This window comes from Apis florea, unplaced genomic scaffold (assembly GCF_048593485.1).
Source record: "Apis florea isolate Af1SG1 unplaced genomic scaffold, ASM4859348v1 contig_1767_pilon, whole genome shotgun sequence".
Classification (NCBI taxonomy): domain Eukaryota; kingdom Metazoa; phylum Arthropoda; class Insecta; order Hymenoptera; family Apidae; genus Apis; species Apis florea.
In genome coordinates, this window is record NW_028256473.1 from 368,581 (window position 1) to 384,496 (window position 15,916).

A 15,916-nucleotide genomic window follows, 5' to 3' on the forward strand; every position below is an offset into this window, starting at 1 on the left:
CGTCCTGCGAAAAGGAATTCGCGCTCCTTTGACGAGCATCATAAACTATTCACCGCCTGCAGCCTCGCGATGACAGTTCACCGTATCCCAGGGAATATTTGCAACTCACAGGACGAAACAGTAAATTATTTCTGGACGAAAACATCAAAGCCTTCCTTTCCCCCTCCTCTTCGACTACCACCCGACTCACCCTTCGCCCTCTTTGGATATCGCGTTTCTCTACGAATATTAGCCGAGAGTGCGGACGACATCCGGTCGTATTAGCGCGAAATACGTCCCCGGATTATCCTACACTTGTATTCGTTCAAAGAAAATTTATTTTCACTCTTGAATGCGTGAGTTTTTTTTTTTAAAAGATGAAAGATATAATAATCCGAGTAATTAAAAAAGAGAAAAATACGCGTCCAGATTTCTCCAGAATTCTTTTCGATTTATTTTTTCGAATAAGAATTTTTCGTTTTTCGATAAAGCATCTTTCGATAAAGGAAAAAAAGGATTGGACACAGATATATATATATATATACTCCAGAGAGACCACGTTTCCCATCTGACCGCCATAACTACGAGTTTACATGGTTAACCGCTTGATCGAACTATAGTTTCGATTTGGCCGAGTCCATCGTTGAGAAAGTATCTCGGATAACCGAATCTCCGGATCGATGAAGCTTTAATCAAGCTGACATTTTAGGTAATGGAATGGAAGGGGAATTTGGCGGTAATTGGAGAGAAGCGAAATTGATTAAAACAGGGTATATATATATATATATATAGCGGAGTTGAAGTTTCAAGCTTTTCATAACTCCTACCCCGCTTGTATACGTGATTCGTGTGTAGGATTTAAACCGATTTAAAGTTTTTACGCGATACGATACGAAAGCCTGTTCGAAATACTTGAAACAGTAAGGACAAGATTAAGATTGAGATTAGAAATTATTAATTAAATTAATTAATAACGAATCCCTCCTCCGTAAATGGATCGTGCGATCCATCAAAAAAGGGAAAAGGTTTATTCGCCATTGTCAAGAGCCGAGTAAAAACTTGGACTCTCTCGATTATTTATGACCCGTGCGATTAGTTACAGAACCGTCCCTAATGGCAGTAATAAAACCGTGATCCGCCAGTAAATTGTTCGGAATTCACGTTAGTGCCCAAGTTGGTGCCCCTGGAAAGATCCCAAATCGCAATTTCGGGCGAGATGGATCGATAATCGTCGTAAATAAATAAATAATCGTGTCGCTTTATTATAACCAATCGTGATCGAACGGTGTTGCAGTGTGGCGGTCAGAGCGGTGTCTGGACAGCAAGCGTGATCATATTGTCGATCGGGAGCTGGATAGGAAGGGTTGGGCCACGACCAGCCGATGGCGAGACTGCACACCTGGCATCGCCCAAGGAAAGGTTGGAGACGGTGCGACAGGTTCTTTCCGAGGTGCCTTTGATCGACGGACACAATGACCTGCCCTGGAACATCAGAAACTTCGTTCACAACCAGCTGGCCGACTTCGATTTCGAGAAGGATCTACGGCAAGTCGCGCCCTGGAGCAAGAGCGCCTGGAGCCAAACGGATTTGGTCAGGCTTCGCCAAGGCATGGTCGGCGGTCAGGTGATTATTTCTCGTTGCGATATATACACATCGGCGTATCGAAAGTGTTGGTTATCGAGGTGAACGAAGTTGAAAGAACGTGGGGAAATTTCACGCGTGGCGAGCTTTAAAGGGTTAAAAATAAGAAAAGCGAGAAGCGTCTCAAGAAGGAATCGGTGTTTTCCATGCAGTTGAACCGAGGGGTTACTTCGGGTTACCCGTCTGGGACAGCTTGAATGCATCGATTATCGTCACAAAGCCTTGGAAACTTGTCACGTCCGTGCAAGCTTTCGCGCGAAATGTAACACACGCGTGTGTGTGTGTGTGTGTGTGTGCAGATTTAACACACGCGAGGGGTTGCGCTTACAGCCACCGCGAAACCACCGAGGGGTTTAAGGAAAATTAAAGAAGAAATATTTTCACGGCACGTTCGTGTGGATATATTCTCCTCTCGAGAAGTTGGGTGAAACGTGGGCAAAAAAAGAGGGAAATAATAAAACAAGGAAGGCTGGCTGGCTCGCCATCCCATGAAATTCGCTTAGCTTTTTATTTAGCCAACTAGAAGGAACGATGTAATTAATTTGCGAACCTCTTTTCCGACCTCTCTTCGTGGCCAACGGTTTTTCGAAGTTCTCTCTCTCTCTCTCTCTCTCTCTCTCTCTCTCTCTCTCTCTCTCTCTCTCTCTCTCGCTCTCGCTCTCGCTCTCGCTCTCTCTCTCTTTCCAGCCAACGATTTGTTGTTTATATTTATTTTAGTCGAACATTTTTCAAATCGAAAATTCTGGGAAAAAATTCAAAAGTGGATTTATTTAAAAATAAATTCGTCAACGTTGGATTAACGCGACGATGGATTAAAAATTAATGCGAATAAAATTTATGAAACGTTTCCGTTCGTATCTACGATGTACAAAGTGGAAATTATCAACGATTGAAATCGTTACGTGTCAAACTTAAGAATTCATAATTCATTTATTTATCACGATAACCCTTCATCTTCTTGATTTGTAGAAAAAGATATATATGTTTCGAAGAAAATTAGAGTAGAATACTTAATTATACAGAAGAACTTTATCCTTCGAGTTTAATCCACCTATAAAACTTCCCTCTATTGGCGCACTGGGGTAGCTTATTATCGCCGATATCTCTCGCTATAGTTCCAACATTTTTTCTCTCTCTCTCTCTTCCTCCGCTTGATCCTCTAAGCAGGGATCGGGACAAAAATCCTGATCAGATTATTTATATACAACTAGATCTATACGCGGTCCCTTAAAACGAGTTTGAAAACATCGAAACAGATTTATCGCATCGATAAAGCTTTCCAATTTTCAAGGATTGTGATCCCCGGCCGAGCAGAGAAGGATAATATGAATTAATGAGAAAATTTTTGAATGGGAATTAATATTACGAACTTTTTAAAATTCGTTAATTTTAAAAAGGAGAGGGGAATGGAATACGAGGTTTCTTTTTTCTGAAAAACTACTTCTCTTAATTAAAGCGTCGAAATGTTAATTAATTTATTTCTTCGTATCATCAATGTTTCACCGAGTGAAAAAAAGATTGCTAATTAAACGTCAAAAATATTCCACTGAAAGCGTTAATACGGAAAAAGAAGTTGACAAAAACTGGGGATATTTAATTACACGTTTATCTGGATCGATATATACATTCACTCATACATTAAATCCTTATTCGAGTAATTTTAACCATTTCATTACATGAAACAATGTTGCAGAATAACCTTCCTTGTCGATTGAAGAGAATAACTTTTATATCCTGCTTACCGTCGGATTACCGAGAAAGTCTTTTCCAATCTCATTTACCTACGCTTTAAAACCTTTCAGGACTTAAAAGCTGAGATGCCAAAGTAAAAAATAAAGTGTATAACTGTATAACTCTATACGCGTGAACAAAAAAGGAAGAGTTCACATGAATTTTCATTTCCTTCTCTATTTTCTTCCAAACCTTTTATCTTCGTTATATATTAATCCATCGTTCTGGATCGATTTTGCAACAATGAATCATCGTCGATACAATTCCAAAAGATCTTCCTATCATTCGCAGCAATCTCTAAAAAGAAAAAAAAAAATTAAAAAGAAAGCAACAAAGGAAGAGGGAAATGGCGAAAAGTCACCATCGTGTATATATATATACACACACGTAAAACGTTGGTAATTTCGTTGGAAACAATGCGAAAATCGAAAGGAAACGCAATATTTCCGGTTGGACGAGAGTCGGTTTGAAATCCGGTGGATATCTCCGGTAGAGTATTAAGAAAGACAACGCGAGATGACAGAGAAAACTCTCTTCCCTTCTTTATCGTGGGTAACCGTGTAACGCGACACACATAATGAAACACGCGGACGGCGTGTTCTCTGCGGCGAAACGACTCGATATTACGTTCCGCAAACACCAGCCAACCAACCCTCTCTCTCTCTCTCTCTCCCCCTCATCCCTTACGCTTTCGACCGCAAGCTCGTTACCGGTTCTCCAAGTTTTCCCACTGCTTCTTTTTGCGCTCCAAGCTACCTACCTAGCCCGACTGGTTTTCTTCTTCGCCCGTTTTTCCTATCTCCCTGCCTTTTTTTTCCCCCCACCGCAACCCGGTGGAATTATCGCCATTATCGCGCAGCCAGCCGAGCATTCGTCGTCGGCGATGACGCGAATCGTCAGCGAAATCGTGTGTCTTCTATATATATATGTATGTGTATCATACGTGTAGTATACGTGTGCGTTGGAGGAGAGAAATATAGAAGACTTTGCGGTCTTTCACGGTTAGTTTGCCATTCGGTTGGTTTAGGAGTTAGTCACGAACGATCAACGAGGTTGAAAGTTAGAGGAGGGGGGGAGGGGGGGGGGGTATAAGTTGTAAGGTGAGAGAGTTAGCCGAGGTTGGTAGCAGCGCACGATGTATAAAGGATAGGGTGAGAGATCGCTTTGGGATGCTTGCCTCACGTTCGCTTGCGACGAGGAGAAAAATGCGTGGATGAGGAATAAAATTGGAAGAAATTGCGCACGGTTTTTAAAATGGAAATCGATAAATAGGGAAACTTTTGTTCGACTCGCGATTTTAGAAAAATAAAAATCTGTGTATAAAGAGGGGGAATAAATTATTTACAATTTTCGATTCTGCGGAAAATTTAATTCGATCCGTTTAATCCCTTTTAACAAGAGCGATGGAATTTTACGTGCTATCTATTATTTATATAAATGAAAGCTTTTAGTCACGTACAAATTTATCGTCCGTTATATCGCTCGACTCGAACAAGAATTAATGTTTAAGAGATTAAATATATAATATACGTTGCTACGTGAAACGGTAGGGGGAAAAAAAGGGGAGGAATTATAAAATATTGCAAATAGCTATTATTGTTTTTCGAAATTGTATAACGTTCAGCTTGCATTTCTCTGCGAATATGCTTCGTAATTAGTTTCCAATTCTGACAAACGATATTTGGGGGAGGGTAAAATTTCGAATTAAACGAAAATTCGTTTAAACGGAAGAGGGTGATAATGCAAGAATATACGGAATACGGATAACGTGGAGAATTTGCTTGGAAAAAAATGATAATAATAACAAATGAAATTAACGCGAGAGTCAAACCTTAACGGCTATCTGATCTATTATTCGTTGTTGGCTTGGTGGCTTCGATTAACCGTAGGTCACGGTAAATTTTCATGGAGGAGATTATTTATAGACACTACGTGATACCATATTTGCGGTACGATAAATCACGAACCACCCTCATAAAATTTGTCACGGTTTCGTGGCATAAAGTAATGCGTAATAAATTTCACTACAATAATGGACGACGATCTTATTAAACTGCAATAATGAACCGAAATTCGAGCGCCATTTCCCCATCGATCATCGGTCGGGGTTTAGTTCGATCGTGTTGCTTGCGAACTCTCCTCGGCAAACTTTCGTGCCATTTGATCGCATTGATAAAAGAAAAATGAGAACAGATGGAAAATATATAGTACGTAATCGAGAAAGTGATCAAAAATTTCCATTCGATCGCTCATTTTAGGAAATAAAAGCAAGGAAATTAAAGGAAAATTTTATTTCAGAATTATGCGGATAAAAAAAAAATGTCGAAAGTCGAAATATCACGTGCGTGAAATAGAAAAATTCTGTTCGTTTCTCGCGACTAATCAACCTTGACCTCCTCTTTCCTTTCCTTTTTCTAATTAACCAAAGAATCCTCTTATTTCGTCCACAGTTTTGGTCTGCTTACGTGCCGTGCGAGTCGCAGCATCTCAACGCGGTCCAGCTGACTCTGGAGCAGGTGGACCTCATTAAGAGGCTCATAGAGAAGTACTCGCAACACTTGCAGTTCGCTGCATCTTCAAGGGGTGAATATCTCTCCTGATTACTCAAAACGTGCATTCACGAAAATCTTGTTTCTTCTACGACACTCGCTTTTTTCTTTTCTAAAAAAAGAAAAAAAAAATTTATCGTTAAGAATAATCCGTTTCCTTCTTTTATTTTAATTCATAAAAAATAAACAAAGTTCTTTTGCAAAGATTTAAATTTAAACAAATTCTACAAACTTTCAGAGATTCTGGAGGCTCGTGAAAGAGGCAGAATAGCTTCGCTGATTGGAGTGGAGGGTGGACATAGTCTAGGAAGTAGTTTAGCCGTTTTAAGGACACTGTATCAATTAGGCGTGCGCTATCTGACGCTCACGCACACTTGCAACACACCGTGGGCGAAAAGTTCGACGGTCGAGGACGAGGATGAGGACGGTGAGTGGATAAGATGGTGGATGGATAAATTTTAAAATTATAACGAATATATATTCATTGTCACAGGGAATATGCTTCGAATAAAATTGGTTCGACGAATTATCTAAAAAAAAAAAAAAAGTTTGAGAGGAATAATTTCGATAATAAATACGTGGAAAAATAGGAAGGGATTCAATTAAGGGAAGAAAAAGTGAAATATCTGTATTTGTTCTTCTAGGAGGCGGTCTAACAGCGTTCGGGAAAACAGTAGTGCAAGAGATGAATAGGCTTGGTATGCTGATAGATCTTAGTCATACAGCGAGAGCTACCATGAGGGACGCTTTAAGGACCAGCAAAGCGCCCCTCATCTTTTCCCACTCCTCGGCCTTCGCCATTTGTAATTCCTCGAGAAACGTTCCCGACGACATTTTGAAGCAACTGGTAAGATATTCCACTGGAAGGAAACGCGCATACGATAAATTTTTTCTTTCTTTTTTTTTTTAAATTAAAAGAATCGTTACGATTGTAAGTTTCCTTAAAAGGGAATTGGATTGAAATTTTGTAAAAAGGAAAAGTATAATTTAAAAAGAGTCTTGGACGTTATATTAAACGTGATGCAAGATGTAAAAATTTGAAGAATTTCAAATATTTTTTATTCCTGGTTTAAAACGTATATAAAAATGCTCTCTGTTATTATGAAATTCATTGTTGGAGACTCACGATTTGCCAACGATCTACCTGAAAGGATCCGTTAGAGAATAAATTCCCAACGAATCAAAAGGAAATTTTTCTATTTTTATTCTCTCTCGAGGATAGATGATTATCCCTCGAATCGGAGTTCCAGAAACATTTATCATCGATTCGTTTCTATCGTCGGCTTTGCTGCTCCATTATGGGGAATAACCTCTTCGCATCTCCTCGTTAAGGGACAAATTAACGTTTCGTAACCCTTCGATAAAACATCTTTCCTCGTAAAAAAGAATTTTTAATTACAATTAATGACAAAATATTTTATAACTCTTCGATCCTTTTCTGATTATTAATTCTCCTATTATTGTTTCAATAAACAATAAACTAGGGAGAATTTGTTTAGAAAGAATGTGTAATCATTTAATTTATTAAATACGGACAATTGAATTCAGATATTTAAATTCTTTCTCGAATAAAATCCAAGTAACGATCCATTATTCATTGGAGAAGAGGAAAAAAGGAAAGCGGATTTCAATCTCGGAAAAGGATTCGTAAAGTCGAAACAAATGATCGAGAGGAAATCGAAAAGTTGGTTTACGAATAGTTTTTCAATAAGATAGCAACGAAAGGAGAAACGTACGATCGCGAGAAATGCGGTTACGTGAGAACATTGCAGTAGATTTGGTCGAAGAACGTGCCGCAGTAGTTGCGGTCAGAAGCTGCGGTTAACGAAAGTTTCGATTAAGTTGTAATACTTTCGGTTAAATAAAATAATTCGATTTTTTTCGTCTTCCTTCGAAAACATTCGAAAAAAAACCTCAATTTTCATTATTGTCGTTAAAAATTATTATTATTCCAAACCAGAATTGTGATCTTGGATTCGTTTGATCGAAACTTTGGTCGAAAATAATCTACTCGTAAATTTCGAAAATTTCGACTCTATTCATCGAGGATTAAATCTAATAAAATTCTAACTCATAGGCTGCCAACGGTGGAATAGTGATGGTGACGTTTTATAATTACTTCGTGAAATGTGGCTCTCAGGCGACCATTTCCGACGTCGCTGAGCATATTTACTACATTAGAAATCTAATTGGCGTGGACCACATCGGTGTCGGTGGCGACTTCGATGGTATCAACAAGTAAGTAAATTTTTTCTCCCCATAAATCGGTCGTGTACGGTTATAAGGAATAGAAGGATATTTGGAATGCTCTCTTGTCCCTTAAATTAAAATTTTCTTTCATCGAATATCGGAAGAAATTTTAATTATTTCTCTTAAAGTATGGATCACAAATCACGCAGGATCGATCGTCTGAGGATCGATTAGAAAATGAGAATAATAAAAGATATAGCGATCCAATTTGATCCGTTTAATTTAATCAAGAAAGTACTTCTAATTAATCTTTTAACCGTAGCTGCGGTGTTGGTCGAAAGATTTATAACGCGACACCGTATCTTTCTGTAAACAGAATTTACCGGTTCGTTTCATCGTGCCTGTACTATAAATCGGTTAACATGGAAATAGTGGCACTTTTTTTTTTCTTTCTCACGATCAAAAAAAGATTGTACCGATTTGTTGATCGTCGAAAAAGAATTATAAGAAGGAATTATTTTAATTATTGTAATCTAACAAATTAAATCTTAATAATTAACGTTTGTTATTCGTGTATGATACAACTATGTAATGAACAAGCATTAGAGATTGTTCGTTTGTTTCGTTTATATATAAACATTGATTTAATGAATCGATTAATGTCAATTCGATCGGAGGAGATCGAATGAAAGATGTGATTTTTTTCTATGAATTTTTTATTACATTATATCATTAAAAATAAATATTTCAAAAATCATTAAAAATAACGATGACGATAATGATTTGTTATCAAATATTCGATATAAAGGGGCATCGATTTTGTTAACAGAACGCCCAGAGGACTCGAAGATGTTTCAAAGTATCCGGAATTGTTCGCCGAACTTCTTCGAAGTGGGAAATGGAACGTGCTCGACTTGAAGAAAGTCGCCGGCCTGAATTTGTTGAGGGTCCTCCGACAGGTTGGTGGAACTCGAGTTCAATCTAAACTCGAATTTCTTTCCGAAGAAAAACCGATCTCTACGTCTTGTGAATCTTGTGAAAAAATTCTCTCTTTGTTTAATGAAAAAAAAAAAAAAAAAAAAAAGATAAAGAAAGAAACATTATTGGTTTCAGGTGGAACGAGTAAGAGACGACATGAGAACCGCTGGGATGACGCCATCCGAAGAATACCTCCAAGATTCTCCCGATACAAGTGGCAGCTGTGCACTCGATATCAATTCCGTGCAAAGAGTCATGGAAGTTTGATTGTTTTATCGATATCCTCTGTTTAACGATGGCGTGTAAATTACTTCTCTACGAGCACCCTACCGTCCTTACCTGCTCGACAGAAAATGGACAGAATCTCGTCAAAGTCGAGAAAATTGTAACAAAAGGAAACGATTCGAAAGGAGAGGACTTCTCGTCGCTTTTGATTCTTGCCCGCCTAAAAAGTCTTTTAGAAGCTCAATCAGGATAACATTGAACGAGAGAAAAAAAAAAAAATGAAGAACCTACCTCGAATGAAATGCACAGCTTTGAATGATTAATTTGCTCGGCTGTATGTTTTTATCGTTTAAAGGCGCAAACAGTTTTTTTTTTTTTTAACGAATCGTATTATGTATTATTATTAATAATGTAAATTCGTCGTGTTTATATAATTATTCGAACAATTGAGAAAGTATGATGAAAATTTTATTTAAATTTCGTTAAGATTAAAATAATCGTTATGAAATTTATGCTTTGTATTATGAATAATGATATGTAATTATCAATATCATAATTTAAAGACTTAAGTTTTAAGTAGAAAAACTGATTATAAAATCATCTCTATTTTGAACATTTACAACAATCGTGGTATTTTGGTATTTCGTATATATGTTTCAGAACAATGTCCATGGTAACAATGCTATTTTTAATAGAATAGTTATGTATTATAAAACTTATTATAAAGAAAAATATGTATTCTTTAATATACAATCTTTGAATAAAACTCAAACAGACATTGCTCCACTTCATATTTTTATGGTGCAGGGAAATTAAAATATTAATTCGAAGAACTATACCACAAATTAGAATTTTCATTGTCATTCGAAAAGTTATAAAGAATTACATTTTTCGAAGGAATGGATTTCGTTAAAAATCGATACAATATATAAATTGCCACAATTTGTTATTATATGTTAAGTATATATTATTAAATTTTTAATTCTTATTATATTCTATTAATAATTGATTAATTATAATTAATGAGATACAATTAGATAGATAATATTTTTGTTGTATTAGAAACAATAAAGTATAAAATTACTGTAAAAAAAAAAAAATTAACTAGGCAAACGCTTAATTCTACGTAATTAAATTCAATACATTGGAGCAAATAAAAAAATCGTATTGTGACAATATAGAAATGTTTTCTAAACTATGTCACTCTTGTATTGTAAAAAAAAAAAAAAAAAAAAAAAAAAATATTATGTGTAAACCCGGCTGTGTATATTCATATGTCTTCCCCCCTTTGTTGCACCGAAAATACGTGCACTTTAGCGTGAAAAATTTGAAAAGAAATCGAAGTGAGCATCCATATCTGAAAAATTACGGGTTTATTTAAACATCGTTATGTATAATTATTGAAACAAATACTTTCGAAAAAAAAAAAAAAAAACATATCCGTTTTAAAAGTTAATAAGAAAAGAAAGAAATATATTCGCAAAATAAGTCTTGCTATTAGTATTATAGAAAAAGAAAATATTATTATAAGAAAAATGCTTTTCACGAAATAAAAAGTATTTGAATAAGATAAAAATTGCTCACAAAAAATGTCGATAAATTTAAAAAATCTGTGCGTGTTTTTCAACGGATGTAATCTATTACTTAAGTATACGCATTCAAATTTTCTTCGATGAAAGTACCATCTAATATCCTCGATGATTCGCTAAAAATTTTTGGGATAAAAATGATAAAAATCCTCGCGATTTTCATGCGTTATCATTCACCTATCTGTGTCCTGTGTGCACTTATTATGTGATTCATGCGAGTTGATTTTTGAAAAGAAAAACTTGTTGGCAAATGACAAACAAGAAATGAAGATAACTCGTATGAACTGTACCTAACTCCCACAATAGGAGTAGGTAAGAAACTTTAGAATATGAAAAATTCCGTTGTGTATCTTCGCGGCAGACTCTATAAATAAATGTTTCTATTGTATATTTGTCGTTATTATTTAAAAATTCTATTATCTCTCATCCTCATTATTTTATTTTATAATAGAAAATAAATAATCATTTTCAGGTAAGTTTTAAATTAATTTTCTATTAAAAAATTTTATATCAATTATTAATATCTTTTATTTTGAAAAGTAATCGTATACAAATAATAATTTATTACAATTGTCGATTATGTGAATAGCATATTAATATCATAATAAGATTATAATTTTTAATTAACGAATATTTAACGTTTCAATATAAAAAAAAAGATTTTTACGAAAATACAATTGAAATGTTTCGTTCCTTAATACAAAAAAAAGAGTATTTCAATTACATATATTTGTATTTATCGTTTTTTATATTTATTTATTTTTTTTTTTTTTCATATTTTCAATATAACGATAAATTATCTAGTTTTGTAAGAAGTTGTTGATCTAATTGACGAAATTCGAAAGCACATTGATTTCGTTCAGTTTTAAGATCAATCTCATGACATAGTAAAGATTCTAAGCATAACGTAACTCGTAGTTTTCCATATGCTTCGATTTTCGTAAAGTAACTTTTTGCTTTGGAAAGAGCTTTAATAGCTTTTAAAATTACTTCCTTTCGTGTTTTGTCGCATATTGGAGCAGTAGCGACTAAACATTTTGCATATAAAATAAACGCTCTACCTTGATCATAATATCCTCCATGCGCTAAAATTTGCGTAATTGCTTCCTCTACTAAGTTTAATGCTAAAGTTGGCATACCCATTATTAACTGAAAATATAAATATAATAATATACTTAATAACAATAAAGTGTGTAATTTTAAATTATCGAAAAAAATATTAACCAATTTAGGTACCTGAATGTTTGCAAGATGCATTTTTATTAATGCTTTATAATAAGATAAATGATTCTTTATCGCCAGTTCTAATGCTGTATTTAAAAGTACTAACGAATTAACTCCTACAATTCCACTCTCTGATGAAACAGAAGCACACATTATTTGACTTAAAAGAATCATAGCTCTTATTTTATTTTGAGGAGTTATTTGTTCATCTTTCTCAATATTATCGATACATTCTAAACCTTTCGGATAATCTCCTTTTTCTAAACAAACTTCCGCTAATCTAATAATTCAAATTTATAGATATAAAAATTATATATACACATATCATTAAAAATTAAAGGAGTTTGAAGATATTTGAAATTTCATATTATATACTGAATAGTGATATATAACGAAATATGTATAACTTCAAATATTAATATACCTAAATTTACATTCCAAAGGATCTAAACTTGAAATATTTAACGCTATTGCTTCAGCTTCACTCCATTTTTCTTGTCTCATTAATTGTGTAAATATATAAAGTTGTTCACTCAACATCCATATCTACAACAACAACAAATATAAAAAATAACATACAATCATATACTTAAACTTAAACTTATATAAATAATTCATTTAACTAAATATGATATCGATTTGATATGGATATTCATATAAATGAATACCTTATTACACGGTTCATTGGGAAATCTCTCTTTAGCATGAGCAAGTACAATATCAACCAAAAAATATTCTCCAAATTCTACTAAGATATTTGCAATATTAACAACAGCTTGACAAGTAGATGGACCATTAAACATATGCTGTTTCTTATCTCCCGTATTGTGTAAAAGTAATAGCTGTGCACAAACAGAAGACATTTCAGTTTTACCATAATATGCCCATAGCGCAGATTTTTCCGCATATGTCATTGACATTAAATCTATCATTGAATGTTGACAATTTAAAACATCAGATTTCATCAGGGTCTACAATAAATAATCATATTATAAAAATGATTTAATCCTTATATAACTTAAATAGTGTATATGTATATCAAATTGCAATTGAATTAAAAAAAAAATGTATGCCTCAAACACTTGTGATGGATTCTTAGCTTCTAATGCAGAATTATGAGCATATGCAATAAGTCCTAATCCAGTTGTATGAGTTATTCCTAACATACTTGCTTTACCAACTGATCTTTCTATAAGAAGTCCCCTAAAATATATATTATAAATATATAAATATATGTGTGTATATATATATATATATATATATATATATATATATATATATATATATATATACATATATATATAAAACAAATAAATTTTTTACACTTCCAATTTTATTTCTAACATAACATAAAAAATTAGTAATTAAGTATTAATAATTTATTAAAAAAACTCACTTTTGTTTGGTAGTTAAATGATACATCCAAGCATGTGCTAATTGTAAACATACATTATCTCCAGCTTCTTGGGCCATCATGATAGCTTCTTTTAAAGCAGCTTGAGCTACTTCTCTTAAATAAAAAGAAAATAAAAACAATAGAAATATTTACGTATATTTATACAATAAAAAAATAAATAATAATAATAATAAATTTATAATAAATAAAATTTATAATAAAAGTAAATTTTAAAACTTATATAAAACATACTTATGATTAAATTGAGCATGTAAAACTGCTAAATTTAAAGCTGCATATCTAAAAATACGTGATCTCTCTTCAGGTGCAGAACGATTTTCCAAAGGTGCTAATCTATCAAAGCAGTGATAAAGACTGTCTATAGCTCCACAGTATTCATTGACTCTTAGACAGTTTAAGTAACTTAAATAATGCTGAAACATATTAAAGAGTATAAAAAGTAAGAGATATAAAAAATATTTAATTATATTTTCTCAAATAATTGGGAAAAATATTCTTACCACATAGTACTCACAGCTTCAGCATAATAAGGACTACAATTTAAAAGTTCTCGTACAAGAACTTGAAGTTCTGCAGGAGACATTGCTTTATGTTCATCTGTCTGCAATGCATGTGCTTGTTGTGCAACAAGTAATTCAGCTTGTCTTCCACCCCAAGTTTTAGTTCTATTAAAATATAAAAAAGTTCTAAAAATAAATTCTATATACAATACATTTATTGATTATAAATATAATAAATACATACTCATTTGAATATGAATCTTTTGTTTTAGAACTTGCAGATACATCAGAACCATCAAAAGTATTAATTCTATTATCAAGATATTTTTTTAAAGCTTCATATAGAGCTACAACTTGATCAAATGGTAACTTTTCAAAAAAGATTATAACTCTTCTTATATATAATCCAAGAACAGAATTTTTATTTAGAGCAGGTAAAGAAAGAGAATGATCCAGTGTTGGTTTCATGAGTCGTCCAACATTATCAAATAAATCTAATAATCCTTCAACTCCTTTCCCTCTTAATACGTTCAATTGTACTTCCATGTGATGTGCAAACCGATGTAAAATATATTCAGGGGAATATAAAATATTCAAAAGTGTATTAAGTTCCATATCAGGGGACTAACCAAAAAATATAAAAAAAGATTTTATTTATTTAACTCAAATAATAAAATTAAATACTAAAATTTTACAATAGTAAAATATGTTATTTTATTAAATTTAAAAAATATACCAAAAATAATTATATTTATAATTATATAAATTATATAAATTATATTTAAAAATATAATGTCATTTTCTTAAATAATAATACTTACTTGAATCAATTTCAATGCAACTAAACAAAAATCACGCCTTTCCACAATTGCTACAAGAAAATATTATTTATTTATGAAATTTTTATATAATATTTATTAATTTATATTAAATAATTTCAAAAATATTACCTTTTGTCGTTTCATTGCAATATTCTTTAATTAAAATAACAGTTGCTATTTTATATGGAGTTAAGGTTTCTTTTTGCAATCTCTTTATATGGCCATCGATGTTCATTAAATCCGTCGACATTATGATCAAAGTATTATAAAATATATTTAAAACATTTATTATACAGTTTTCATTATAAACAAGAATTAAATTTTACATAAACAATAGTGAACCATTTTAAATATTTAATATATATCAAAATTGTTTCTTTCCGATGCGTACAGTAAATATTGCAACAAGTTGCGATGTTAAATTTACTACAAATTGTTGACGAATAACATTTTGTACATAAGATAGACAAGAACTAACAACAAATATTGATGATCAACGCCATCTCGCGTTTGGATCACCGAAGCTCCGACTTGTTACTAGCATAGCAGAATATGCAAGAAGGTATACTCATCCGCGTGACGTCACAGACAAGGAACGCAACATTGTGCGAGAAGGACAGAAACATTTTCGCGCCAATTCGAACACGCTATATTGACAATTAATTAATTATTCATTTTCTAGTCAAAATTTTGGTACTTTCAAGATCGCATCTAAAAGCTGGTATTCCAAGCAAGTTTCTCGTATCAATTTTAATATAAAATTCTTTGCCAATTATTTTTTAATTATTTATTAAATGAATTTATTAATATGGTCTTTGAATTGGCGCGAAAATGTTTCTATCCTTCTCGCACAATGTTGCGTTTCTTGTCTGTGACGTCACGCGAATGAGTATACCTCCTTGCATATTCTGCTATGCTGGTAACAAGTCGGAGCTTCGGTGATCCAAACGCGAGATGGCGTTGATCATCGAATTATTTAAATCGTTATCTTATCTTATGGTCTAAATGTACATATTTGAATATTCAAAGGATAAATTGAAGATGTAATATTTATTTTTATAATAAATGAAA

General features: G+C 33.0%; 2 protein-coding genes across 2 annotated transcripts in view; one reads left to right on the forward strand and one right to left on the reverse strand.

Annotated features, from left to right (window-relative positions):
- LOC100870734 (dipeptidase 1) overlaps nt 1-10,478 on the forward strand; it is a 72,370-nt gene extending 61,892 nt beyond the window's left edge. Inside the window, exons 2-8 of the mRNA XM_086908573.1 lie at nt 1,274-1,603; nt 5,803-5,935; nt 6,140-6,328; nt 6,546-6,748; nt 7,979-8,139; nt 8,921-9,050; nt 9,205-10,478. Of these exons, the coding sequence (XP_086764699.1) occupies nt 1,274-1,603; nt 5,803-5,935; nt 6,140-6,328; nt 6,546-6,748; nt 7,979-8,139; nt 8,921-9,050; nt 9,205-9,336 (1,278 nt within the window). The 3' untranslated portion in view covers nt 9,337-10,478. The remainder of the gene's footprint in view (nt 1-1,273; nt 1,604-5,802; nt 5,936-6,139; nt 6,329-6,545; nt 6,749-7,978; nt 8,140-8,920; nt 9,051-9,204) is intronic.
- A 908-nt stretch (nt 10,479-11,386) lies between these two features.
- ida (anaphase promoting complex subunit 5 ida) lies at nt 11,387-15,320 on the reverse strand. Its single transcript, XM_086908563.1, has 11 exons — nt 14,975-15,320; nt 14,846-14,895; nt 14,269-14,648; nt 14,039-14,189; nt 13,756-13,937; nt 13,504-13,617; nt 13,181-13,310; nt 12,776-13,078; nt 12,532-12,653; nt 12,120-12,387; nt 11,387-12,032 (listed from the first exon to the last, which is right to left on the reverse strand). Exons 1-11 carry the CDS (start codon nt 15,093-15,095, stop codon nt 11,664-11,666), a joined length of 2,190 nt encoding a protein of 729 aa, XP_086764689.1. The 5' UTR covers nt 15,096-15,320; the 3' UTR covers nt 11,387-11,663.
- Between the last annotated feature and the right edge of the window lie 596 nt (nt 15,321-15,916).